The sequence below is a fragment of the Nicotiana tabacum genome, chromosome 5 (genome assembly GCF_000715075.1).
Source record: "Nicotiana tabacum cultivar K326 chromosome 5, ASM71507v2, whole genome shotgun sequence".
NCBI classification, from domain to species: Eukaryota; Viridiplantae; Streptophyta; class Magnoliopsida; order Solanales; family Solanaceae; genus Nicotiana; species Nicotiana tabacum.
This window is the reverse complement of record NC_134084.1, coordinates 79,054,854-79,082,617: the sequence shown is the minus strand read 5'-3', so window position 1 is coordinate 79,082,617 and position 27,764 is coordinate 79,054,854. Positions and strand designations below refer to the sequence as shown.

Here is a 27,764-nt window from a genome sequence, read left to right as displayed (position 1 = left end):
GGCGATGTAAGATGAGGGATATGAAATGAGAGAGTCTTATTGGTGAAAACCTTCACAGGCACCATAAGGCGCCGGGAGATGAGAGAAAAGAGAGAGTCTCATTAGTGAAAACCCCTCGAATGGCACTATGAGGCGACAAGATAGAGCAGCAAAAGCTACCACATTCGCAAAAGATGAACATCCATTTATCATCCCCAGCAAGTCAGACCGTCGGACAAATCGATTGATACAAATAGACTGGGTCGGGAATCTATGGTGCACGTCATGATCATGGGGACCAGTTGTGTCCTCCAGATAAGTTCTTTGGATTGTCTCCTCCCACAAAATATTGGTTCAGAAAGTTTTTCTCTTTTCCATATCTTTATTTCTTTTCCTAAAATGTGTCTTGAAAGGATTTTTCAAAGCTTACTACCAGAAACCGAAGGGGAATTCATCCCAATGCAGGATAATACAAACAGTCTTAAGGGCCGGTCCCAGGCAATGCAGTGATTGTGCCTGGAAATTTTGGAAGAAGTAAGCTCCAAAAGGGAGTGGTTTCGGGAGTTAGAAGCAGACTCCCACATCATGTGTTTAAAGAGAAAGCAGAAAAGGGGATAAATTGAAAACCAATCCCCAGCAGGCTAGAGACCCCCAACAAGCAACTTTGCCCGCCAACCAATTATGGGGACAAAGATCAAGAAAGGGGGAAGAGAGAAAGACGGCTCGCCAGAAAGGCACCCTCTACCACCACGATTAAAACTGATTAAATCCTTTTGTCTGCTGCAGGAAAACAAAGGATTGATGATGGCAGCAAGATGCACCGCCATGGAAGTCACCAAAAACCGGGGCAGAAAATTTTCTGCCGATTGTCGAAAATTTTCTCGGAAGAACGGGGAAACAATTTCAATACTTTTAAGTTCTAGGTCGCCCACCAGTATAATGCGGGAATACATTTCAGTTCTAGGTCGCCCACCAGTATAATGCGGGAATACATTTCAGTTCTAGGTCGCCCACCAGTATAATGCGGGAATACTTTTAAGTTCTAGGTCGCCCACCAGTATAATGCGGGAATACATTTAAGTTCTAGGTCGCCCGCCAGTATAATGCGGGAATACATTTAAGTTCTAGGTCGCCCACCAGTATAATGCGGGAATACATTTAAGTTCTAGGTCGCCCACCAGTATAATGCGGGAATACATTTAAGTTCTAGGTCGCCCACCAGTATAATGCGGGAATACATTTAAGTTCTAGGTCGCCCGCCAGTATAATGCGGGAATACATTTAAGTTCTAGGTCGCCCACCAGTATAATGCGGGAATACATTTCAGTTCTAGGTCGCCCACCAGTATAATGCGGGAATACATTTAAGTTCTAGGTCGCCCACCAGTATAATGCGGGAATACATTTAAGTTCTAGGTCGCCCACCAGTATAATGCGGGAATACTTTTAAGTTCTAGGTCGCCCACCAGTATAATGCGGGAATACATTTAAGTTCTAGGTCGCCCACCAGTATAATGCGGGAATACATTTAAGTTCTAGGTCGCCCACCAGTATAATGCGGGAATACATTTAAGTTCTAGGTCGCCCACCAGTATAATGCGGGAATACATTTAAGTTCTAGGTCGCCCACCAGTACAATGCGGGAATACATTTAAGTTCTAGGTCGCCCACCAGTACAATGCGGGAATACATTTAAGTTCTAGGTCGCCCACCAGTACAATGCGGGAATACATTTAAGTTCTAGGTCGCCCACCAGTACAATGCGGGAATACATTTAAGTTCTAGGTCGCCCACCAGTACAATGCGGGAATACATTTAAGTTCTAGGTCGCCCACCAGTATAATGCGGGAATACATTTAAGTTCTAGGTCGCCCACCAGTATAATGCGGGAATACATTTAAGTTCTAGGTCGCCCACCAGTATAATGCGGGAATACATTTAAGTTCTAGGTCGCCCACCAGTATAATGCGGGAATACTTTTAAGTTCTAGGTCGCTCACCAGTATAATGCGGGAATACATTTAAGTTCTAGGTCGCCCACTAGTATAATGCGGGAATACATTTAAGTTCTAGGTCGCCCACCAGTATAATGCGGGAATACCCTTTAGCTCTAGATTTTGGAATCAGTCACCCCACCCGAAAACGGAAGGGTACAACAGAGAGCCCCGAACGGGAAACAATGAAATCCCAGCACCAAGAAGCAGACAACTGCAGAGGCAAGCGCACAATTCAAAGGGAAAAAGGAACGCGTCTCAAAAGAAGTAGTTTGGGAACGTTGTAGCATGCCCAGTATAACAATTCTGATGAAAAGCCATACCACTGAAGAAACCATTGGAAGATCTAAAGAAGAAAGCCGTGTCCCCAGCAAATCAAGCAAAGTGATGAGAACTGGCATTTAGAAAAGGTGAAGGACCAGCATCATCTCCAAGTTCACAAAATAAAGGCGTCAGAGGAAAGCGTTAGCCGACAAGAAAGCAAGGCAACAAGAACAAATTGAAGATGGATGAGATTTCAGGATCCTCAGTTTAGCTTAGCTTCTTGTTTTCCTTTTAGAGCAATGTAATAGGGAGATCGGTTGAGCAGTAGCATCCTACAGCAGCATATAACAGCGCACAACAACAGCAAGCAATACAGTCACACGGTAGTCCCAGCTACCAAAATTTCCCGAACTACATTGACCTGATTCCTGTTCAGCCCAGGATATGTAGGAAACCTCTGAAGCAAAGGTTCGGTCAAATCTCTTTCAAAAAATGCTTCACACGGAGTATTCAGACGGGCAAAAATCGCTCGCTTTATCTTTGCGCGAAAACCCTTCGTGTCTTCGTGCAAAGAGGGGCAGCTGTAAGCACGTGATTTTTGCTTCACGGACAGTCACTCCAAAAGAAATAGTAACAAAGGACCTCGCTGTACAATTTTCAATTTTCCGTAACGTGTGCTGCTAGTCATGTGTGGTTCTGTCCATTTTGTCCATTTTTACATTATTAAACAAAATACAAAATGTGTATGTCCTGGTAATTAGACCATAATTCATTCAGTAAAAGAAAAATTCACAAAAATATTCTAGGGTGCGATTTAACCTATTTAAATATTTTGATAATTATGTTTGTTTGAATTTCATTTTATTTTTAGTTTTAAGATTAGAAAAAAAAAAGAAGAAAAGAAAAAGGAAAAAAGAAAGGGAGAAAAGAATGAAGAAAACGGTTTGGGCCAAGGAAATAAACCAAAAATAGGCCCAAACCAATTCGATCAGGCCCAGTCCAAATCCGGCTGCCCAGGCACCTCCTGAAACGACGTCATTTCAGGCAAATCAATCTGAGACGTCCGTCCCAGCCGATCCAACGGTTCAGGACCTCTTTCAGCGACCCATGTTCAAACCCGACCCAAATAACCAGCCTGACCCAACCCCTCACTTAAACCAAACGACCCCGTTTAACTACCAAACGACCCCGTCTCATGTCTCATCCTCAGATCCAAGCCGTTAAGATCATCTGATCTAACGGCTCAGATCCAATCAGACTCCCCATATATAAACTCAACCCTTCACCCCACGCCCCCTATCCGAACCCCACCCTTCATCGTCCCTAAACCCAAATCTGAAACCCCCCGAACCCTAGCAGCTGCCCCAGTATCCCTCGCCATTAAAGCCGGCGGCATGAACGCCGATGACCGCCTCCTGAACACCCTAGGACCACCTCACTGTCCTGAACACGAATCCACTAACCACGAGCCTCGAATCACTTTCGTTCGTCTCGAATCTTCATTTGAAGATTTGAGTCGAACCCGGATCTATGCCAAACCATCCCATCTTCATACCAGACACTCCCCTGACCTTCCTCGTGACCAAACCAAACTTGGTTTGGTCCGAATCTACCCACAACTCCCTAAAAATCAGATCTGGAAATCCAGACTTTAGAACACATGCACCTGGGGAATCCGGCCGGTTTGGACATGGGTTTGAGGTCTAATAGACCTTAATCAAGGTGTTCTCATGTGAGAACACCCTGATTAAAGTTTGTTCGGCCTCAAAAGTTCGAAGTTGAATCAGATTTGGGTCTGTTTGATTTAAACATTTTTGGTAAGTTTTCCTTTCTTTTGTTTTATTTCTAAATAAGTTGTCAGCATATTTCTTTGTGTTTGTTTGTTATTTTGTTATTTTTCATTCGGACTTCTTTCATCTCTGTAAAGACATTTTATTTGGTCAATTGTTTTCTGTGTATGATTTGAATGTATTCTGTGATGTACATGTTCGATTAGAGTAGTCGTCAAGCGAATTAATTCATATAGCCCTAGTAATTGAACAAAAACTGTCTGATGCCCTTTAGGTCCCTGTATGTGTTGTTTATTCGAACGACTGATTATTACCTGTTATGATTAGTATAGTCGACTCGATAAATGTCGTCGATCAGTTTTCTATAACTAATGAGTCGAATGGGCTAATAATGTCGCATGACTAATTGAACCTTGCTATTGACTGAATGCCCCAGCATTGTTTGAAATGGTTTGTTTGCATTGTGAAACTGACTGAAAAGGTTCAGCCCAGGCAGTCTTGAGTTCGAACTTTCATCAGTTCAAAAAATGCCCTGATGCTGCAATAGGCAGGGGCAGTAATAATCAAGGTTGACAGGGGTATTCTGGGGTGTTAAAAAGGGCAGAAAGATTAGTTTAAATGAGCTGACAAGTAGGGTACTAATTTAGGATTAAATTAATGCCAATGGGGAACAAGACATAAGAGCATGAGAATTTAAAATGAATACTAAAATGAACCCATAACTCTTGATTAAAGAAAGCCAGGCGTGGGGAACAAAAAGGGCTGGCATCAAAAGATGCTTAAGGATGGGCTTAATAGGGATGGGCAGACTGCAAGTTGCAGGATGCAGGCAGCCTAGCTGCACTAAGTCTTTGGCTTATAAATAGGCCATTCAAAAACAAAAAGAGGGCTGGATTTTTTTTGAGTCTTCAGAGAGAAAAAAAACTTTAGTCTGAAGAGAGGTCTAGTGAGTCCCAAAATCACAATAGCGTAAACACAAGGTAGTTTCCAATAGACATTATAACCAAACACTGCCTGAAAGTTGTACAAGAGTGCATATTGGTCAAAGCTGTCTTGGCCAAGTTCTGTTGCTTGCATTGGCTGAGTTGTTTGTGGTTGTTGAACTGTTAGTCTTACTGCATTTGAACCCTCAGTTACTGCTGTTATTTCCTTACTCTTTCCTGGGATTGCTGGCTTGGTTTCGACTATCTGCTAGTCCTTGTATTCTGGGAGATATTGTTGGTTATCTGTGGCTGTGGAAAACACTTGGTTTAGTTGGTTGTTGCTGTGTTGTTGCTGTGTGTCTGCTGCTGCTGTATGTACTGCATACTGCCCAGCTGATCATTCCTTTCTTCTTCTGTTCCTCTATACCAGGTACACACCTAAGACACTGTCAGATGTAGCTGGAAATTTGAGCATGAATGTAAAGGAAAGACCTGAAGAATGTTTTTTTATAGATATAGATTGTTACATTAAATATTCATGCAATGTGTAATAGTTTTACATTTTTGTTCTGGGTACTAGAGTTAGTCTCATGCCTATAAATGTCAATGTATGGTAGTTGAATGCTAGAATGTGCATATAGGTTGGTGATGAGAGTATGCCCAAGGCAGTAGTTTGTATCTCATATTTAGTTCAAAAGTGTAGTATAAGCCTGTAATGTATGCCAAGCATGAAATTCGTACACTAACTAAGTTCTTTCCTTTCCAATAAATTGCTATATATGACTCTTAAAACCATGTTTTAAGATCCGGAACACAAATTCAGGGCCTCAACCTCACAAAGGTCGAGTTCAGGCCAAAACAGGCCAAGCCGGCCTGCTTCGAACAAGCAGTGGCCCAGGTCTGGCCGATCACGCTTGGGCTGGATTTGGGCCCGTGATTATTTGTTCGGACAGCCTCGTTTTTGATTTTAGGCGTTTCTGAATGTTGTTACAAACAACTTGCAAGCATATAATTAATTAGGACTATCTACTGTTTTCAATTGATAAGGACAAACGCGATAAGAAACGTAGTTGCTATAGGATATCCTTTTAAAATAAGAACGAGATGAGCCTCGATGAAAATAAACACAACGTGCAGATGCGGGGCCCTTGTTTAAATGTATATTATCGAAGCATTTAGGTTCCAGGACGGGTTGTTTAGCAAATCTCGCAACCCTCCTAAAATAACAATACGTTAGACTCTTTAGGACGCGCCTTAATAAATCTTACCTTCTTAAACTCGGGTGCGCATTTATGTGACCCAAATCCAATTCTCAACGGAGTCGAAATGTGTTTCTAATCACGGGTACATTGATTGTGACGTGGTTCGAGATGCATGTCCATGACGTTGCAAATTCATTAAAAAATAAAGAACGAGATGAGCCTCGCCAAATAAAAAATACAAATTGCGGGGCCCTCAGTAAATATTTGCTTTAGAAATTATTTGGATTTCGGGATGGACCGTTTAGTAAAATTCCACGGTCTTACCCAAAATAAATACGCTAGTCGCTTTAGGCGCGTCTTTAATAATTTAATTTCCTTAAACTCGGGTGCGCATTGATGTGACCCAAATCCCAATCTCAACGGAGTCAAAGTGTGTCGACGACCACGGGTACATTGATTGTAACGCGGTTCGCGATACATTTTCACAACGTTGCAATTCCTGATAAAAACAGTAAAATGATAAAAACGGTTAAAAGTTAAATTTTGCACATAAGCTCGCACTTGTATAAAATCAGATAATCGAGCCGAATATGATAGTTAAGCAACCGTGCTAGAACCACGGAACTCGGGAATGCCTGACACCTTCTCCCGGGTTAACAGAATTCCTTATCCGGATTTCTGGTACGCAGACTGTAATATAGAGTCATTATTTTCCTCGATTCGGGATTAAAATTGGTGACTTGGGACACCCTAAATCTCCCAAGTGGCGACTCTGAAATTAATAAACCATCCCCGTTTCGATTGTCCTTTAATTGGAAAAACTCCCCTGCGCCCCTCGGGCGCGGAAAAAGGAGGTGTGACAATAGTGAACAATTGTAGCTAAACCTTAATTCTATGTGAGATTCAACTCCGGACTCTTAGAGCGGATTATATTTGCAGCGACCACTTATCCTTTTTAGGACTAGAGTTGGACGTGATCAATTTTCTTTTTTCTCTCTTTGAAATCAACCTTCTTTCTACACTGATCCTACAAGATTTTTTCTTCTAAAGCTCATAATTTTCTCTAACAATGGCAAAGAAAGGGATTAATTTTGCCATGACTGGAGCTTGGAGCTTTTCTGGGCTTTCCATTTTCTTGTTGGCATTTCGATGGCGAGCTAGCAGTAGATGAATATTAATTATTTGGCTCGATTGTTCGAATTGAAATTGTAATTCAATAAAATTTGAGGGTGTTTGACTCTCCACCATTGACATCCATTAAAAAGCTTTGAAACTTTGAATTCGTATTCAAATTTTTAAAAAATATTTTTTATTTGAATTGAGTGTTATTGCAAACGATTAGGAATATTCTATTGAGTTTATATCTCGATTTTAAGGGTATTTGGTGAAGATTAGATTTGATTTTGGTTGAATTTTCAAATTGATATTCGAAGAAGAAGAATAACACATGACATACAATATACATATAGAATTGTATTAAAGTTGTACAATAGTTGTATGAAATTAAACTGTATTTGGTTGTATTTTTTTTGAATGATGTGTGAAAGTTGAAAATTAGTTGTATACTGTATGAGTCATTGTATGAAATTTATATTTAAGTTATAAATACTATATTTTTACATAAAGTTGTTGATACATATCAAAATTTTATTAAGAGAGGAAGTTTTGATTGAAATTTCAGAGAGGAAGAAGAACACACCACATACAAAATATATATATATATATAAAAGACATATAGTATAAATTTGTATGAAAATTATATTTAAGTTATATGATGTTGTAGTTGTATTTAATTGGGTAAGAACGATGATGCATGAAAGTTGCAGATAAGTTGTAAATAAGTTGTATACTGTATAATTAGTTGTATGGAATTTATTTTTAGTATGTATGTTATTGTTATATCAAATCTATATTAAATTTGTACGAAATTTATTTTAATTTGTATGTTGTTGTATCATACATTGTTCTTTTCTTACTCAATTTGTTAAAGAAAGAAAAGCAGAGAATGAATTCTAAATTGACTTGTGTGCACTAATTCATATTTATTTAAACTGAAAACTTGATATTGTAGCAGCAATAGTGACTGACAATGGTAATCCATAAGTAACTGATTTGATTGCACATGCTAAATTAACTATTAGCATAATGTTTATTTTTTTTTTTGTAATTTTTTTGGAGTTGCGCTACAATATGCTGCTTAGAACTTGTTATTTCGATTCTTGATGATGAGAAGTTGAAAACGATGGAAGTGATGATCTGCCGTTGTCATAACTTAATAAAGAACTGAATTGGTTTCTATTTAGGAGGGAGGCGTCAAACAGAGAGAAGAGTTGCGGGATTATGTCTTAAAATAGGTAATGCACAACTAGACGGATTCTCATTGAAAGAGGATTAGAGAGAAAATAGGAAAATGATATAACTAAATCCCCTAATTTAAGGCCCTAATAATAGCTTGTATATAATTTGTAAGTAATCATTATTTAGGGTGGGTAATATACAAAATTAGGACAATCTTGGTAAATAAGTTCAAATATTATATACACAAACAACAAACAACAACAACGACCTAGTAAAATCCCACAAAATGGGGTCGGGGGGAGGGGAGAGGTAGTGTGTACGTAGACCTTACCCTTACCCCAATAGGGCAGAGATGCTATTTCCTATAGACCTTCGGCTCAGGCCGTTCAAATATTATATAGGAAAGAAAAAATCCCTTTAATTAATAAGGGAAAGATATTTTTTTGTGTTATTGTTAATAACACAGATTTTAAAAGCTCCAAAGAAATTTTATTTATACAAAGCCCCCTACTCTTCCTCCTCCTCCTTTTCTTTCCCTATCTTCCCCTTTTCCTCCCCTAAACAATCTCGAGAGATGTTAAATATCTCTCATATCTCTCTAGATATTTAAACATCCTGAACGATATTTTAAAATATTCTTACGAGACATCTTTAGAAATATTTGTGTTGAATCTTCACTTTATTAAATCCCACCACTATCTTTCTCTTGCATTAAGATTGATAATTGGGTACCAAATATAGCACTTATTGATAGCATGATAAGTGGTCCCAAAATATCTGGGGAGGACATCATCAAGATCTCCTCCTTTTTCATCAATAAAAAATGGAACCTAGGCAACCTTTTATTCCACATCCATGAGGCCTCATCCATTTTTATTCCACATCCATGAGGCCTCATCCATACTATCAACAACTCTTTCATCCATGTTAATAGCGAGAATGATGACAACCCCATATGGAGCTTTACCACTAGTATTCTATTCTCTTCAAAGTCAGCCTACTCATTTCGTAGCTCCTAAGGGAGCACCCCACAACCCAAGATACCTCCTTCACATGGATTTAGAAACTAGATGTCCTAAATAGAGTGACTCCTAGTTCACTCTATACTGCCTACCAACAAATGTCTCCATAACATATGGCTCAATTTAAACCTTTCTTGCACTTTCTGCAATGATCCCGAGGAATTCATACATCACATATGAATGCACCAACACCAAAGCTTTCGGGTCTAACTTTTGCCAGTGTTCCCCTAATCAAGAACTAGATCAATTCTTCCATCTTAATCCAACCTCTTAGAATGATATTTGGTCTAAGCTTAAAAATATGGCTTTCAATGACAACATCCAGTGGAAGTTCCTCATTCCTTTCTGCTTTTGGAACTTCTGGCTAACTAGGAATAACAATTTGTTCAATAATAAAAAAAACCACGTAACAATCCAAAATGTCATTGCCAGGGCTATGGAATACCACCATGTGGCCAGAAACAAATCGCAAAGGCAGTGAACTACCATCCAGGTTAAGTGGGAACCCTCTGACATAGGTACTTACAAACTAAATACTGACTCTTCCTCCTTTGGGAACCCAAGGACATGGGATATGGGAAGTGTAATCAAGAACCATTCAGACAACTAGGTTATTGGTTTCATGAAAGGCTTTCCTAACATCACTAACAACCTCGAAGAATTAAGCGCTTTATTCCAAGGCCTTAGATTAGCAGTAAAACACAATCTAACTCCTTTGACCAGTAACACTGATTCAATGGAAGTTATTAAAATATTAAATGCTTATCATTTGCCTTACAATCCTATTATCTCTAAATACAGGTCTTTGATGGATCGACTGGGGAACCCAGATCAGCCATAACTTCAGGGAGCATAACCAGGTGACCGACCTTCTAGCTAAAGAGGGAGCAAAATGAAGCTTTTGACAAGACATGGATTTTGATAGTTATTCCGGTGTTTGCTAACGATGCAATATGGTCAGACATCTTGGGAACTACATTTAGTAGGAAAACTATGCTATAATATTAATGACACTCTAACTAATAATGTTGGCCACTTGGACAGCCCTACAAACACGTTTGCTATGTTATTATTATTTAATTAAGTATTTGGTTTACCAAAAAAATGACAAAAAAAAAATGAAGAAGTGAGTCACTTATAATTGTTGAGGTTTTAATATCTACTAATAAGTTTTTAATAATTATAGTTCAAATCCAAAATTTTTAATTATCCCCTAATTACCAAAACTTGGTCAAAATCTTTTATTTTATTCAAGACTTAGGGATCATTGTGCCCCATTCTTCTCGAGTCTCTATCACTTTCAACTCTTTGAACTGAAACAAACTTTATATAGAAAAAATCAGGAGAAGAGTTTAGAGTTCCCTCCGGAAACATCTAGAGAATCCTCAAGGCTCGACGTCAATGGCGAGGGTTCCAGGCAAGCACTCTCGCGATCAATTTCAGGTATACTCTCTCTCTCTCTCTCTCTCTCTCTCGTTGTATTATTTATTTATTTATAAACTGAAACTGCCTTCTACTATTTCATACCGCTATCTTACTCCTATAGCGGAGCTTATTAAAATGGAAATTAAATTCTGAATTCCGGGTTTTATTGATGGTTGAAGCTTTGTTCCACATGGTTTCGCTCTTGGATTTTAAGTCTGCAATTTTTTTTACTGAACTCTTGCTGAAACTAGAAGTAGTTATGTGTGTACTACTAAACAAAACTCAGGGAATAAATATTGTTTGTCAACTCTGTTTTTATTGGCGAGTAGAGAGTTTAATTTCTGGGATTTGTTTGGTAGAAAAACAAAAATGCACTAAGAAAGATTGTTTTATGACCGAGAAATCTGTTTGGGGCTAGCCCTTAGGGCCAAGCACTGCATTCAAAACTTGGATAAGGGGACCGACTCTCTTTTCTTCTCCCCTTAAATACCAGGCTTAGTTTCCATGTAGCAAGGCTCGAACCTGTGACCTGTCACAAGTCCCTCAACCTTTGCCGCTTGAACTAAGCTTGGAGAGCGATGCACCAAGAAAGATTATTTCTTAGACAAAACTATAGAAGGATGTCATTGGCCCGCAAAAGACTAATAGACTATAGTGGTAGCAATAGTTAAGGCAAGCACGGACGGTAGCTGAAACATTTACATCTGCTACAGAAAACTGGGGTTGGTTCTGTATAAGGGTATGATTGTTGCTTTTCTTTGGTGGTCGAGGGTGGGGTGCGGTTAGTGGCATAAAGAAAGAGATGGGGGTGAGAGAGCCATTATGCATTTTAGAGGTGGTTTTGCCCATGCCTCAAGCTGTGAAAGACTACACCTTATTGTGTCTTTTGGAGTAAAAGAAATGGACAGAAACTTAGGGGTGTGTTTATGATGATGGATGTTTTTTTTTTCTGAAAATGTTTTCTGGAAAAAGACTTAGTTTCTGGAGAATGTTTTTCCTGGAAAACGTTTTCGATGCTGATCGGAGGTGTTCTGAAAAAAAAAAAACATTTATTAAAAATTAATAATAATATTAGCAAACCGGATAGTGTTTTGAGAAAAAACTTTAGTATTAAAGATTGATCAAATTGGTTAAACATAAATTAGTGCGATGAAGTTAATAGTTGAGATAATTGGAAAGGAAAATGACTTCCCCCAAATTGAGGGAAGTCATTTTCTCCATTTTGGTAGAAACCAATTACCAGAAAATAAGTTTTTTTCTAAAAATATTTTCCGTCATACCAAATTAACCTGAGATGGAGACGGGAGTCATATGATTGTGTAAAGAGTTCTCTTTTATCTAATTTGTATTTGGTGTGCAAGCATGAAACTCTTGCTTGTGTAGTCTGATTCCTTTTTGGTTAGGCTTGAGGCAGAATAGTTATGTCTACTCTTGTAAATATGACACCTGATATTTTTCATGTATAGATTGATTTATCACAAAAGAATGTCATGTCAAATATTTATGTATGTATCGATTTATCACAAAAATATGTTATGTCAATATTCTCAGTGATGCTGTGAAGGATAGAGCAGGTAGGATCAAATTATAATAGAAGCTGGCAGAAGCAAACACATTAATTCAAATACCTGTATTATGACAATTTTATGTGACCCTTAGTAGTACCATTCACAGTTCGGACGCGGTGAGATTTCTCTTCCTGTCTGTGACGTTATATAATGAGTGATTTCAAGTTCATTCTTCTAAATTAGAAAATGTATCTAGAAGCTCTTTTATTTACTTCTCAATTTTAGGTTGTATTTTTGAATTGACTTGATTTACCATCCAAGAGAAATTCCTTGTGAAAATGCAGCAAACTAAGCAGTGAGAAGAATTTGGGTTTTTACTCTATCCTGAAGTACCTCAAGTCACGTTTCATGTATCATGTGTACATACTTTGTCTGTTCTGCTGGGGGTGATCATAGTTGAAGCTAGCAAAAAAGATTTTAACTGGCAATACAGTTTATTAAACATGCTCTGGTTAGCTGACAATCAAATTTTAGTTTTGCCCTTTCTCTTAAGGTTTTTTTTTTGGTTGACACACATCCCAAACAGAGGCGGATCTACATAGAGCCGAGGGGGTGCGACGCCACCCGCAGACCTCGGTCGGAACTCTGTGTATATATCTATAAGTGTAGAGGAAATATTGTACATATAATAAAATGGCACCCTAATGAACAAAACAGCCACTGGGTGCCAATGGCGAAGGCCTGAAAATAACTCCCTAGAAGCGAGAGTTCGAGACCAGTGCAACCATATAGTTTTTGGAACTTTTATTAGTACTATTGGACAATTATTGTGAGGTGTACAAACAGTTCACTTGTTTTCTTTTTTATTTATTCTTTGTTTTACTTTATTAATACTTTTTGACTTATTAAATATTGTTTGACTTTTCTATTTCTATTGTGCTTTCTTTTGAATACATTAAAATAACAAAAGCTCCCTTATTTCCCCAAAAAATTTTCCCACCCAAAACCCTTCTATGCTACGGTGCTGCTGTCCCAAACTTGGGGACTCTTGGATTTTCACCTTTTCAGTCCGTCACTCACCGGCAGCCGGCCACCACCATTTGGCGTCCACTTTTCCATCGCACCTCACCTTGTTGCTGCACCACTGCTTTGTAATTTGACTGCATATCTCTCTTATTTTGATTTTTATTTTTTTTAATTTTATGTTGGGTTTCTCTGAAAATAAAATATTTTTGGTGGTATTGTTAATATTTAATAGTATAGACTTACAGGTTACTATACCCCTTTGACCCTTTCATTTTCTCCCTTGTTTTCCTTTTATTCAATTCAGATTTAAATTTTTTCTCTGTTCCGATTATACTTTATTGTGTTATTGTGCATATTGTTCTCTTGAATCTCTGATTGTATTAGCTTTTGTATGATTTTTGAAAAGGTAAGTAATTACTATCATTGACCGTTTTCAAACTATGAAAACTCGCCGAGGACAATTGTAAATGAATGATGTATATGTGTGTTTTTGTTTATTCAAGGATGAAAGAATTATGTATGTCTTAAATATTAGTTGTAGTGACCAACTGATTATGGTAGTATTTTGTTAACTGGAAGATATTTCCAGGTGTCAAAGATGAAAGAAGTGGTTGTCTTTTTGTACTTTTCTTGTAGAAGAAATTTTATGATATTGGTATTACTGCTGAAAATTTTATGATGTACGTTGTACGCTAAGTTATAAATTTTTTTCATTCGATATATTTATCTATATAAATTGAAAAGATGGATAGCTCGAACTGAAGCACAAAGTTGATCAAACCGACTAAATATTTTTCCCATTTGGACCGTATAAATAATAATACGTCTACGTATAAAATAATATGGCACCCGGAACCTTCTAATCCTAGATCCGCCTCTGATCCTAAACCTTTCAGGTGCATCTCAATATCTAGACGTCTACCTCTCTGAGTTAACTAATGTTCATGTGTGTTTCAAAGGGGTTTTAATCGTCTGCTCTGCATTTGATTCTTTATCTTCCACCCACACGTGCACACATGCTAGTCTCTTACTTTTTTTTTCTTCAAATGTTTCATGTGAGTGACCTGTTTGTAATTTTAGGGATTCATTTGCTCGATATTATCTGGTTTGTGGTTTTACTGGCATTATTTGGCTGACCAGGACATGCAGGGGCTCTTGAATAACTTACAGGATTGGGAACTATCATTGAAGGATAAAGACAAAAAGATGAAATCGCAGGCTCGTGGCAAAGAGAAGTTGGTAATCACTTATTTCAAAACCTACCTCTTGATATGTACTGGTAACGTGTATTTTTAAACGATGCTTTAATTAATTGGAATTATGCAGTGGTGATTCACTTTTTTTTGGTGTGTGACACGTCATTTTATCTTCCCCTATGTTCTGAGTCAATTTTCATCTGTTTGTGTGTGGCACTTCTAGGGGATCTTTGAGTGATATGTGTAATCCTCTTTAGAGGTGCACCTTTTGTTTGTGATTCTGATTCTGATATCTGCTGTTTTAAATTGTTTAACTTTGTTTAGTACATTTTTTTAGGTTTTTCTGTCAATAACTAGAATAATTGTGGACATCGCATTGATTCAAGTGTCTGCAGCCGTTTATACCTTTCTCAGTCATTTGGCTAAGATCAAAATATGTTTCTGCACACTCTGCCTTTGGTTTCCTTTGAAGAGGTTACATCATGCGTGCATCATCCATGAGGATTGTGGCGCTGTGGGTTGTTTGTAAATGATTTTGTCTATGTTGACTTCTCAATCCTAAACGTTCTTTCTTTCTCCTAATTACCTTACAGAGAGAAGACTGGAGCCATACTAGTGAACTTCCTACTGGTCCTCAAGTTAATGGGACACAACGAGTTGGCAAATCTACCTTGATCTCAGGTGCTGCTGGTCCATATGATTATTCTAAAAAGTACAATCCAACTAGCCATCTATCAAGTGAAATGTTGTCAGAAGAGAGTAACATTGACGCCAATTCAGAGAAAGAGCTGGTATTATTTGATCCTTAAAATTTATTCTCCTTTTTTTGGGGAATGAAAGCTTGGCCATTATAGCTGGTGCTCTGCCTTTTATCTATTCCCAGGGTAATGAGTTCTTTAAGCAGAAAAAGTTCAAGGAAGCTATTGATTGCTATTCTAGAAGCATCGCACTTTCACCAACTGCAGTAGCTTATGCCAATAGAGCAATGGCTTATCTTAAACTCAAAAGGCAAGTTTAATGCACTTCATTGTTCTTTTAGTTAAAGTATAGTTAAGACTTGAAAAATTGGTATCAGTCTTATCTCCTTGTATTTAGGTTTCAAGAGGCAGAGAACGACTGCACAGAGGCCTTGAATCTGGATGATCGCTACATTAAAGCATATTCTCGCCGTTCAACTGCTAGGAAAGAACTTGGAAAATTGAAAGAATCAATTGAAGGTATACTTTAACCTAAATTTAAGCATAAGGGGTACTGTCATATTCAGGTTTCCATATTTGTCTAATTCAACGGTGGCAGCACAGATGCTGAATTTGCCTCGAGGTTGGAGCCACAGAACCAAGAAATCAAGAAGCAGTATGGAGAAGTTAAGGCTCTGTATGAGAAGGTGATCACTCTACTTAGCCTAGATGCGATCTTTTTTTTTTCTTCTTAAATTTTTTTGCATTTGTAATAATCTACAATGATTTCTTTCTTGGAGATACTTTGATGCATGTCTGCTAGGACCGTGTGATGGTCCTAGTCCCTTGTAGGCTACAACAACAACAACAATATACCCAGTATTATCCCACACCGTGGGGTCTGGGAGGGTAGTGTGTACGCATGACTTATTGGGGGCATCATTCCTACTATGGGGTTAGACAGTTCTAGCTTGCTTACAGAAAATAGTATTTTCACGCAGTGTTGTCAAAGGCGCGCTTAAGCTCTGAAGCGAGGCTCAAAACATGTTGAGCGCTTCGCCTCGCTTTGTGGGTACTTTAGTATCACATCAAGGCTCTAAGACATACTTTTCCTTGCCAATAAGTATAATCCTGAAAAGGCGACATTAAACAATTGATATTTCGCTTTATCGTAATTTTTTTTCAATTTCTTTGTTCCCATATTTGTTATTCATGCTTATAATTATTAGTCTTGGATTACATATACATACCTTTACTTTCTCCAGTTGCGCTTTTTTTCATTAAAGCCCACGCTTTAGTTGCGCTTTGCGCTTAAAGCCCCCATGGACTTTAGAGCTTTTTTGCGCTTTTCGCCTTTGATAACACTGGTCTTACACAATATTTTCCTTGATGAAATGAGGAATAGGGACTGGTGGTAAAACTGAAGTCACAGCTATACCATTCTTTTACAATCACTTCACCTTTTGAAGTATTATAATTCCAGTTTACCAGCCAAAATGTCTGCTTCATGTAGGCTTATCATGGATGGTAATCTGGTTAATGGGAAATAGCGCTGTTTGTGCACATATAATGTGGGAGGAAATAGTGCAAGCTAACTGATAAAGCTCTGTTTGCATGCACTGTAGATCTATTGTTTATTTTTCCTTGATTGCACCATGATACTTTAGTGTGGAGCATCATCTCTTGCTAGATCTCTTGTTCCCTTTCAGAGGCTGTATAATTTGTTTTGACATTGTGTTTGTTTCTTTTATGCATTGATCACGGATTATTTAGTAATCAATTTAATCAACCTTGTAGGAGATTCTTAAAAGAGTATCAGGAGCAACAGGAGTTTCTGCACAAGGGGCTCAAAACACTGGAAAGACAAATAAAACTGGCCCTGTGATCCAATCTGTAGGTAGTTCTCAAAAGGTGGCTGAAGTTCGGAAAATTCCTGCCAAGGTTGTCATTCTAAACTGTTGCATTTAATTTTCTTTTCCATTTTGACTCTGTAAAGTTCACACCTGTGATTATATTTAACGCTAAGAGGAAAAGAATTTGGATAAACAGAATACTCTTTAAGTTTTTTGAATGATTAGATGCATATAATTAACAATTCCTGGGGCATCAGTGGGAATTATTGGATTTTGATAGCATGATAGCATTAAGTATCTGAATGCAAAAGCATGAACCAATTCACTGTTATCTTGTAATAGTTTCTTAACAAATTATTGATTTTACTAGTTATTTAATGGTATTCAAGCACTCTTTTCAATAAGAGAAAATAACACTCAAGCACTTAGCATACTAAAGTTAAACTGATGTGGGGAGACGTGAAAGATTTAGAGGAATGAGGATCGTAAGAAACTTTTATATGATGATTGGAGTTCATGCATATTTCCAATTATCCTTGATAGAATTGTGATTGGGTTATAAAATTTGTGCAATTTTTCCTAATATAAACAATAACCTGAAATGTTTTTCTCACAGAGTGATTCATTATCAGGTTCTAAAAGTATGATTAACTATAATAGATTGTTAACATGTAAAATAATCCCCTGTTTCAATCTTTTATCTTCTATCTTAGATAATGGTACTCAAGTTAGATGTCAAATTTCGTAGTAAAATAAGTAGGTCTTTGGTGGGGATAAAGTTTACTCTTTGGAGAATTTGAACTTTCTCTAATATAATTTAGGTTGTGCGGCTCTATCCTTATGGCAGAACATTGAGAAGTTATTGAAGCATGTAGGGAGAATTTTCTCTTTTTAAAAGTAGACACCATTTTTGGACAGTCTAATAAGTAATAGGACAATTAAGTTGGGACAGATGGAATATCAATTATAAGACTGTTCAATTATATCTTTAGAGCTATTCATTTTTGCCTATTACTTTTTGAGATTCATCACTACCATGACTATGTAAAATACATAGTAAACTAGTTGTCGTTGAGGGCTAACAGACCCCCCCGAGCTAAAGACATAGCCACATGAGCTAAATTGTTTGCAACTATAGGAATTGTCACTAAAATGGAAAAACAAATCTTTGAAGCATTCTACTAAGGCCCAAAAGACCCAAAAATTTTACGAATATCATTTTGCTCTCATGTTCCTTTTAATGAATAAAGATATGGCGCTAATATATAAATATTATGTTAAATCAAACAGAAACAGCTGAGTTGTAAAAATGAGGTTCATGTGTTAATTTGAAGATTCCTGGAATCTTCCGGCCTGTAGTGTATTTTTGTCCTATCTGAATAAGTAAGAGTGGAAGCATGTGAAAGTGACATGGTATTCTGCATCTCAATATGTGGGTTATATCTTTAATGTAATCTCAACATGTAATTTGACTTCTTAAATGATGTTAACAGTAGATTGATTATCGGGTCACTAATATATTTTATGATCTGGTGAAAATTAAGTCAAATACTGGTGTTCACCAATCCACAATGCCTTGACATTCAAATTCTGTGCCAGGAAAGTAGTAGAGATGTTCCTGGGACTGCTATGGAAGTTGAAGATACTCATATGCAGATTAATAGCAAAGGTTCAGATGCTTCTGCCACCGTTCCTACCCTGAATCCTGCAAAGGTTTTACTCCTGGATTTAGTTGTTTCTACTATTCCTTTCTGTGCTTTTTTGTGGGTGGAACATAGGGAGGCTGTTTTGAGATTTATCCAATTTGTGTTGAATATTTCCAAACAAACCCTCCCCCCCCCCCCCCCCACCTCTCTTCCCCAAACCCTTTCCCCCTGGCACGAAAATATAATTACAAGGTTCTAGTTCATATAAGCATGCATAATGTTATGTGTCCAAAGGTTTATTAAGAGTATATATATAGTGTTATTTGTCAAAAACTTTGTGGTCATGCCTCATAGCCTTTTCACCGTGGTATTCATAATCCAGGTTTCATGGTGTCAACGACTAAACCAATATCATTTCTTCTTTTCTTTTACAATGAATAAGTCAAATCATTATCAATTACGATCACCAACATAAGATTAATTTGTAGTCAGATGCTTGTTCAGTTTGTTTTCCCATGCATAAAGCTATCTCCACTTGCTAGCTTATGCACTTTTCTTCTCAAGAAACATCTACCACATTCAGAACATGCCATGTATATTCAGCAACCTAAGTATGCACAATCATAACACTCGTCATAGGGAATTTGTCGAAAGTATTTGGCGGGGCTATATAATAGTAGTTCTACTATTTTGCAAACTAACGTTAAGATCATATTAAGGTTTCATCTCGCTTATGTTTTCTGAAAGGCCCTTGAGTATTTTATGTTTTAAGTAAGAATTCAAGAATAATATTCCTTACTGAAGTTTCACATATGGTGTAACTTTGAATGTTAGTACCTCCAAGTGTCTGAATTTATTTATGACTATCTGAAAGTATTTTAATGACCATCTGTACTTCATTTACATGCAATATCACACTATTATTCTGTCTTTGTTGTTATGCTAATATTCTTATCATGCACATAACCCTGGTGTCACTTATCACTTATTTTTTGCAGAGACCTCACAAAAATAGCAAGCAAGAACTCAAGGAATCTGTCCAAGAGCTTGCTGCTCGAGCAGCTAGTCTTGCCAAGGCCGAAGCTGCAAAAAATATTGCACCACCAAATTCAGCGTATCAGTTTGAGGTTTCTTGGCGAGGACTTTCTGGTGATCGTGATCTGCAAACTCATTTATTGAAGGTATAACTTACTGTCTCGTCTTCTTTTATTCTTTGTATTTGTTGGTCAAATCTGTGTTAAAACAGTCAGACGACTTTTCCATTTCTCACCTGTTTCAGTAATCTAGACCTGCTTTCTCTGTTCAGGTCACTTCACCTTCAATGTTACCCCAAATATTTAAAAATGCCTTGTCTGCTCCGATGCTCATGGACATTGTAAGATGCGTTGCCACATTTTCCATGTAAGTATGGGGTACATTTAGGTGGAATCTTCAAGTAGAGTTTGCAGATAGTTAATCTTGACATGTTTGCTCTCCTTTTATTCACCAGTGAAGATATGGATTTAGCAATTAGATACCTGGAAAATCTTACAAAGGTCCCAAGGTTCGACATGATCATCATGTGCCTTTCATCCACTGATAAAGCTGGTATATCTCGAGTATATATGGTTTGCATTTTTATTTCGTGTAATTACATGTTATACTTTGTACTGATGTAAGCAATAAAGCCCTTGCATAACAATGATCCACATCATTCCACTACTTAATGAAGAGATGAAGTGTAGCAGTGTGAGACACATGCTACGGAACATCATCATGGAACATTATTTTCCTGCATAATTCACTTATCTTCATGAATTCCTCTTTATATCTTCTTGGGCTAGATGAGAGTACCCGGTGCATTGAATTTAAGTTGCGTATTACAATTTAGTTTTACTTATTTCTGCATGTTAAACAGAACTTGTCAAGATATGGGATGAGGTTTTCTGTAAGGGAGCCGAGGAGCACTCTGCAACCCTCGGTGCACTTCGCTTGAAATATGGCCTATAATAATGATGGAGTTCACGCTGGTGCAGTTAATGTGAAAAACTGACATTCTTGTATTATTTCAGATCTTTGTAATTGTCAAAGCGAATGTGACTAATGTGTACATGGATATAGTTTTTGTTGAGATGGGAGCTTTCTTGTCGAAATTCTGGGTCAGTATCCTTAAGATGTTTGAAGACTTGTGACAGGGAAAATTTGATGTTTCCATCTGTGTCGTATTGTTGTGTCCTTGGAGGACATTAACATCGTTTCACTAGAGCTGAGATGGCTAATTTTAAAGATGGTCCTGAAAGAAGCTTTCACGAGCGAGATTATAAGCAGGAAATCATATGAACTCACATTTAGCGGTAGAGTAATGTATCTGCGCTTGCGTGATAAGTATTTCACTTTCAGTCGTAGCTGTAGTTACGGCTCCAGAAGAGAAAAAGAATAAGGAAAGAAATAAAGAAAGCTACATTGACCTGACTCTTGAGGCAATGCTTAGAGTTCTAAAATTCTCAAGCAAATCTGTTGATTCATGTTGTGAGTTGTCAATGGTGGATGGCTCAGCCTATGGCCTACGCGCAGGACAATTTCTAAAATCTTGGAATAACACTCATCTAAGCTTTAATCTGTTACAAAATTAAAACCTTAATTTTGGTGATGGCAGAAAGATTCCCAATGAGGTTGGGATTGAAAGAGACGGTATCAAATTTTTCATCCCAATCTGGGCTGAAAGTCAGACAAGATATGAGCTGAAGACGCAAGAAAACGAACAATGTTTTGAAATAGAGAGAGATTTGAACAATCAACTGGGGTGCACCTTATGGCAAATCACTGATAAAGGAAAGGCAAGTGGGCAACTTGCACAAGACTCGAGTTCGATAATCAGGGCAGTAAAGTGACAAACAACGAGCTGAAATCGTATGACTTCGATTTAGCTGCACAAGTCATTTTTAATGATCTCTTGTGTGAGTTTTCTGTTGATATTAGGCTGAAGCCTTATATTGAGGAAATGGGAGGATCTTCTTACTTGGGGGCAAAAGAGTCCTCTCCAGGGGATCCAATCCCCAATGAAAATCTTCAAAGTGTGCCAAAGGCAACACTTATCAGTTGCAGTCAACCAGAAAGTGGAGTAGAGATAGCAAGACTGGAACAGAAGGCAGGGGAGCAAAGCATAAACACAAATATGGGGAATGATCATGTTGGAAGTGCTTTGGAACATCTAAAGCAATTTAGCTCTATCCAAGATTGGGAAATTGAAGAGGTGAATCCTATAGCAGTTCAGCAACACAATCCAGTAATGGATAAAGACATGGATGCAACACTATGGGTCCATCAAAATATGATCAAATTGTGGAAAATGTTTGGAGTAGATTTTCAAGGCCATGAAGAAGAAGCACTGGAGTTGTTAATGCAAATTGACAGCTGCAGACAGGTAAGAAAGGTGGAGACATAGTTGGAGGTGAAGAAACAAAGATTCAAAGGATCACTGGAATTAAAAGGGTTAACTTCTTTTGATGTCAAATTCAAGAGTGACGGGAAAAGGAGTAGGGGAAGAGATCTATCAATCATTTCAATATGAAGATCAAAGTAATTTCCTGGAATGTAAGGGGATTAAACGATAAGAAGAAAAGGGAGATCATAAAAAGTCAAGTGCAGAATTGGAGGGCAGACATTATATGCATGCAAGAGACAAAAGTGGAGGGGGATATCGAGGAAATAGTCAGGCAAATATGGGGTGGTAGATAGGTGAGGTATGCAAGTGTAGAAGCTAGTGGCACGAGAGGGGGGATTTTGTTATTATGGGATTGCAGAGTATGGAAAGGGGAGGTGTTACAGACTGGTGCATACACTTTGACTTGCAAGTTCGACGCTCTTTTACAGAATTTTCAATGTCACACAACAGGAGTGTACGCCCCAAATTGTAGAATAGAAAGGAAAAAAGTATGGAGAGAAATTGGTGCAGTGAGGGGATTGATGGAAGGCCCTTGGGCGGTTTGTGGCGATTTCAACGTTACAAGGTACCCTTCTGAAAAACGGGAATGTTCAAGGAGGTCCAGAGCGATGGTGGAGTTCTCGGATTTTATAGAAGATATGGAGTTGATAGATCTTCGACTTGAAGGAGGCAACTATACTTGGTTCAAAGGGGACAATCATACAGCGGCTTCAAGAATTGATAGATTTCTCATTTCAGAAGAATGGGATGTAAGCTTCAGAAACATCAAGCAAACTATCCAACAAAGGTTGATTTCAGACCATTCACCTGTGGCTCTATACTGTGGTGCGTGAGAACAAGCTAAATCATACTTTAAGTTTGAAAATTGGTGGCTGAATGTGGAAGGTTTTGATGACAGAATTAGAGAGTGGTGGATATCTTTCGAATTTTCAGGAAGACCTGAATTACATTTTAGCTTGCAAGTTAAAAGCTCTCAAGGGCAAGCTAAAAGAATGGAGCAGAAGTTACGAAGGTAATTTGGGACTGCAAAAATCAAAATTGCTAAGTCAACTAGCAGATTTTGAGACAACACAACAACTAAGAGCGCTGACAGAGGAGGAATCAGTGAGGAAAGCAACTACTCTGATGGAGATTGAGGAACAACTCAAGAATGAAGAAATTGCATGGAGACAAAAATCAAGAGCTCTGTGGCTCAAAGAAGGGGACAGGAATACAAAATTTTTCCATCGCACTGCAAATGCACACAAGAGAAACAACAACATTGATCAAATAATGATTCGACATGAAGTAGTCGAGAATCCAGAAAGAATAGAGAATGAGATCACTGAATTCTACAAGGAGTTATACACAGAACCTGAACAGTGGAGACCAACGGTCAATTTCGAAAATAGTTCAAGCATTTCTGAATCAGAAAGAGAGTCTTTACAGAGTAACTTTGAGGAACAAGAAGTGCTGAGAAGTCTGAAGATGTGTGCAAGTGACAAGGCTCCAGGTCCAGATGGATACACAATGGGTTTTTTCAGAAAGTGTTGGGACATTCTGAAGGAAGATATCATGGCGGTCTTTAACAACTTCCATTCACAGGAGATGTTTGAGAAAAGTTTCAATGCAACATATATAACTTTGATTCCAAAGAAGACAGATGCGAAAGAATTGAGAGATTTCAGACCGATCAGTCTGATAGGGAGCTTCTACAAACTGCTCTCAAAAGTCTTAACTGAAAGACTTAAGAGGGTGGTTGGGAAAATTGTCGATGCTCAACAAATGACGTTCATCAAAGGAAGACAAATAATTGATGCAGTGTTGATTGCAAACGAAGCTGTGGACTCAAGAATTAAAAAAAAAAGAACCTGGAATCTTATGCAAATTAGATATCGAGAAGGCCTACGATCATGTGAACTGGAGCTTCCTACTAAGAATGTTAGAACTAATGGGTTTTGGGCAAAAATGGATTAGATGGATGAAATTTTGCAAATTTACTGTAAAATTCTCCGTTCTCATAAATGGATGTCCTAAAGGTTATTTTCATTCACACAGAGGTCTAAGACAAGGTGATCCTTTATCTCCATTTCTATTCATTATAGCTATGGAAGGATTGAACAACATGATCAAAACGGCTAAAGTCAGTGGATGAGTTAAAGGTTTTGAGGTAAACAGGAGTGGGGCTAACAATCTAGAGATCACACATCTCCAATATGCTGATGATACTCTAGTCTTCTGTGATGCTGAAAAAGATCAACTTAGATTCTTAAGGATCATTTTAGTTTTATTTGAGGGAGTCTCAGGATTACACATTAACTGGAGAAAGAGCAATATTTTTCCCATTAATGAAGTTAACAACATGGAGCAACTGACACAGATATTGGGAGGAGAAGTTGGGTCACTACCAACGGTTTACCTTGGGATGCCTCTTGGTGCAAGATCCAAATCAAAAGAAATCTGGAATTCAGTCATAGAAAAGTGTGAGAAGAAGTTGTCAAGATGGAAATCACAATACCTATCATTGGGGGGTAGGCTAGTTCTAATCAACTCAGTATTAGACTCACTACCTACTTACATGATGTCTTTGTTCCCAATTCCAGCAGGCATTTTACAGAGACTGGACAAACTCCGAAGATCTTTCCTTTGGCAAGGTAACAAGGAGAAAAAGGTCTTCCATTTAGTTAAATGGAAGACACTCACAATGGATAAAAAACAAGGTGGATTGGGGATAAGGAATTTGAAGAATCAAAGCAAGACTCTTAGAATTAAATGGTTATGGAAGTACTCTCAAGAACCCCAATCTTTATGGGGCAAAGTGATCAAAGCAAAGTATGGTGAGGAAAATAACTGGGTGTCAAAAAAGTCAGAACATCATATGGAGTAAGTGTGTGGAAATCCATCAGAGAACTTTGGCCCATAATGAAGAATCACTCCTCCATAAGAGTGAACAACGGAAGGAACACATCATTTTGGAATGATAACTGGTTAGGAATTGGAAGCTTAAAGGAAAGATACACAGATATGTTTGGTTTAGCACAAAACCAGCATAAGACAGTGGCTGATATGTGGAGTCATCAAGGATGGGAAATCGCTCTAAGAAGACAGTTGAATGACTGAGAGATAACAAGATTAGCTGACCTTTACAAGGAGCTGGAAGCATTTACAGGATTACAGGAAGGTTTGGATTCAATATGGTGGAAGAGGCATAACAGAGGGGTTTACCGAGTGAAGGATGCATATAAGATTTTGAATCATAATAACCAACTGGTAGACACATGGCCTTGGAAACATATATGGAAAACAAAAATTCCATACAAGGTAGCTTGCTTCACTTGACTAATAGCAAAGGAGACGGTTTTAACCCAGGATAATCTTATAAAAAGAGGAATTTCTCTGTGTTCAAGATGTTTTCTGTGTGGGGAAAATGCAGAAACTGTCACCCATTTGTTTCTACATTGCAAGATTACAGACCAACTATGGAGAATCTTTATTAGTCTTAGGGGTATTTCATGGTCAATGCCATATAGGCTTAAAGATGTCCTTTATAGCTGGGAAGAAGCTGGAGCTGAAGCAACTAGTAGTAACAGATGGAGGACTGTACCGGCTTGTATTTGGTGGACAGTTTGGAGGGAAAGGAACACTAGATGTTTTGAAGATAGAAGCAATCCAGTGCAGAAGATCAAACTCAATTGTATTCTTCTTTTTTGTTTTTGGTGCAAACAGATGTACACAGAAGATACATTGACTATCATAGACATACTAGGATCTTGCTAGGTCTCAAATTAGAACATCTCCAATTCCTTCCCATGTAAATTTGGTTTTCAGTGCAACCTATGTACTGATATTTATAATATATATAATAGTTACCAATTCAAAAAAAAAAATTAAAACCTTAATAACTTACATACAAGAAAACAAAAATGGTTATCCTACTGCTGCAGATGACTTGTATCGCACATTTGGCTGTGTTGAGATTAGCCAATTTCAGAAGATTTATTCTTTCTAAGATTGTTTAGTAATTGAGTGAGATTAACAGGGACTATAACACCAAACAAAAGAATATTAGTAGATACCCAAACCATTCTTGCTTCTCTTAGCCAATCATTTGCACCTCCGTTTTCACAACCATAGATTCGTCTAAGATATCTTTATTAGGTTCCAAGTCTTAGGTTTATGGCTTCAGTAGTTGTTTACAAAAAGGTACGTACTTCATTTGTTTCTCCTAATGTATACACCACCAGCTACCCTGGTTGGTTGAATGTGAAACTAATCTTTTTCTCTCAACTCTTTTGGATCACACCTAGGATAACCTATGTATGTTGGGTGGTTTTAGCTTCTTTGGTATAACCTTGCAATCCTACACCAAGGACGCATCTTTTGCAATCTTACACCAAGGTATAACCTTGCAATCTTTCTTTTGTTCTACCCAGAAAGAATGTTTGGCATATCAGCCCTCCTCCATTCGCTCTAGCTGAAAAACCCCTCTCAGTAGACTAAGAAAGCTCAAACTTCATTCGCTCTAGCTCCTCCTCCATCTTCTTAAGTCGAGAATTATGAGTCGTCCTATCGAAATGCTCTTTCTCAACCTTGACTTTGCCGGCTTCCACAAGACCCCTCAGCTCCAAATTCTCCCCATCATAACGACTGGTCCGCTCTGAAATCTAGAAAGACATCACGTGGGCCTGGATGAACAAAGGGAAAATCACTTGAACATTGAAATCAAAGAAAAATGCAAGACTTAGTGTAATAAAAAGATCTTACCCGGAGAATACAGCTCGATATCACTACAACTTGAGGATGGCATCTTTTCCGGCCCAGGGGCGGATTTACCCTGGTTAAATTAGTCAATTTTTTTTATTAAATATATTTATAGCAGTAATCTGCTAAAGAAAAAACGCGTACAAGTAAAATAAAATGACACCACTATGTCAAAGCAAGCTAATTGGTTCATGGGTTAATTCCCTGAAATGTGAGGCAGAGGTCGGGAGTTCGAAGCTCAGCAGCTTCGTTCCTTTCCTTTAAATTTTCAAGCAACACGTTTCTCTTTTTCCAGAAGCAGCGTACTTTTTATATATTAATTAGAATTAGATGCATTGTAGGATACAATTACTCATCCAAATTGTGTAGGGAAAAAGATAACTAAACTACTTTTTTTTGTGTAGGAAAAGGATAATAAACAATATAAAATACAATTGGAACTCAATTATTTTAGACCTACTTTTTGGAAAAATATAGTCATTGAAATTGCCGAAATTGCTTGCCTTGAGTTGTTCTACTACTTTTAGTTTTTCTCTTTTTTTTTTTCTTTTCTAATTGGAATTTCTTCAAACATATATTACTTTTCTTTTTGAGTTAATTTTTGTGCAATTTACAGGGTTATCTAATTGATGTTTTGATTTATAATTCAGCTTAAATTCCAATGAAGAGATTTTATTCTGTAGTACCTTCCGAGCCTTCAAAACAAGGATCAACATCTCAAAGTTCATCTAACTTGGAAGAAACGACCGATGAGTCAGAACAACGTCCACAAAGTGAAGTAGTTAATTTGGATTCTTTA

At 37.7% G+C, this 27,764-nt stretch overlaps 1 protein-coding gene across 4 annotated transcripts; it reads left to right on the top strand.

The window, feature by feature from the left end:
- The first annotated feature begins 10,751 nt into the window (after positions 1-10,751).
- Positions 10,752-27,635, top strand: LOC107767865 (uncharacterized). 4 transcript variants are annotated; one of them, XM_075253710.1, is made up of 12 exons: positions 10,752-10,913; positions 14,570-14,668; positions 15,219-15,416; positions 15,509-15,633; positions 15,721-15,842; positions 15,927-16,009; positions 17,100-17,243; positions 18,755-18,868; positions 19,800-19,982; positions 20,108-20,202; positions 20,291-20,388; positions 27,616-27,635. In XM_075253710.1, the coding sequence occupies exons 1-12, from the start codon at positions 10,872-10,874 to the stop codon at positions 27,618-27,620; spliced, it is 1,308 nt and encodes a 435-aa protein (XP_075109811.1). In that variant the 5' UTR covers positions 10,752-10,871; the 3' UTR covers positions 27,621-27,635. The 4 variants fall into 4 exon arrangements, with proteins under 4 accessions (XP_075109811.1, XP_016442447.1, XP_016442448.1 ...); XM_016586961.2 differs by lacking the exon at positions 27,616-27,635 and adding an exon at positions 20,699-20,981; XM_016586962.2 differs by lacking the exon at positions 27,616-27,635 and adding an exon at positions 20,699-20,981 and having other exon boundaries at positions 10,758-10,913; positions 14,579-14,668.
- The last annotated feature ends 129 nt before the right edge of the window (positions 27,636-27,764 follow it).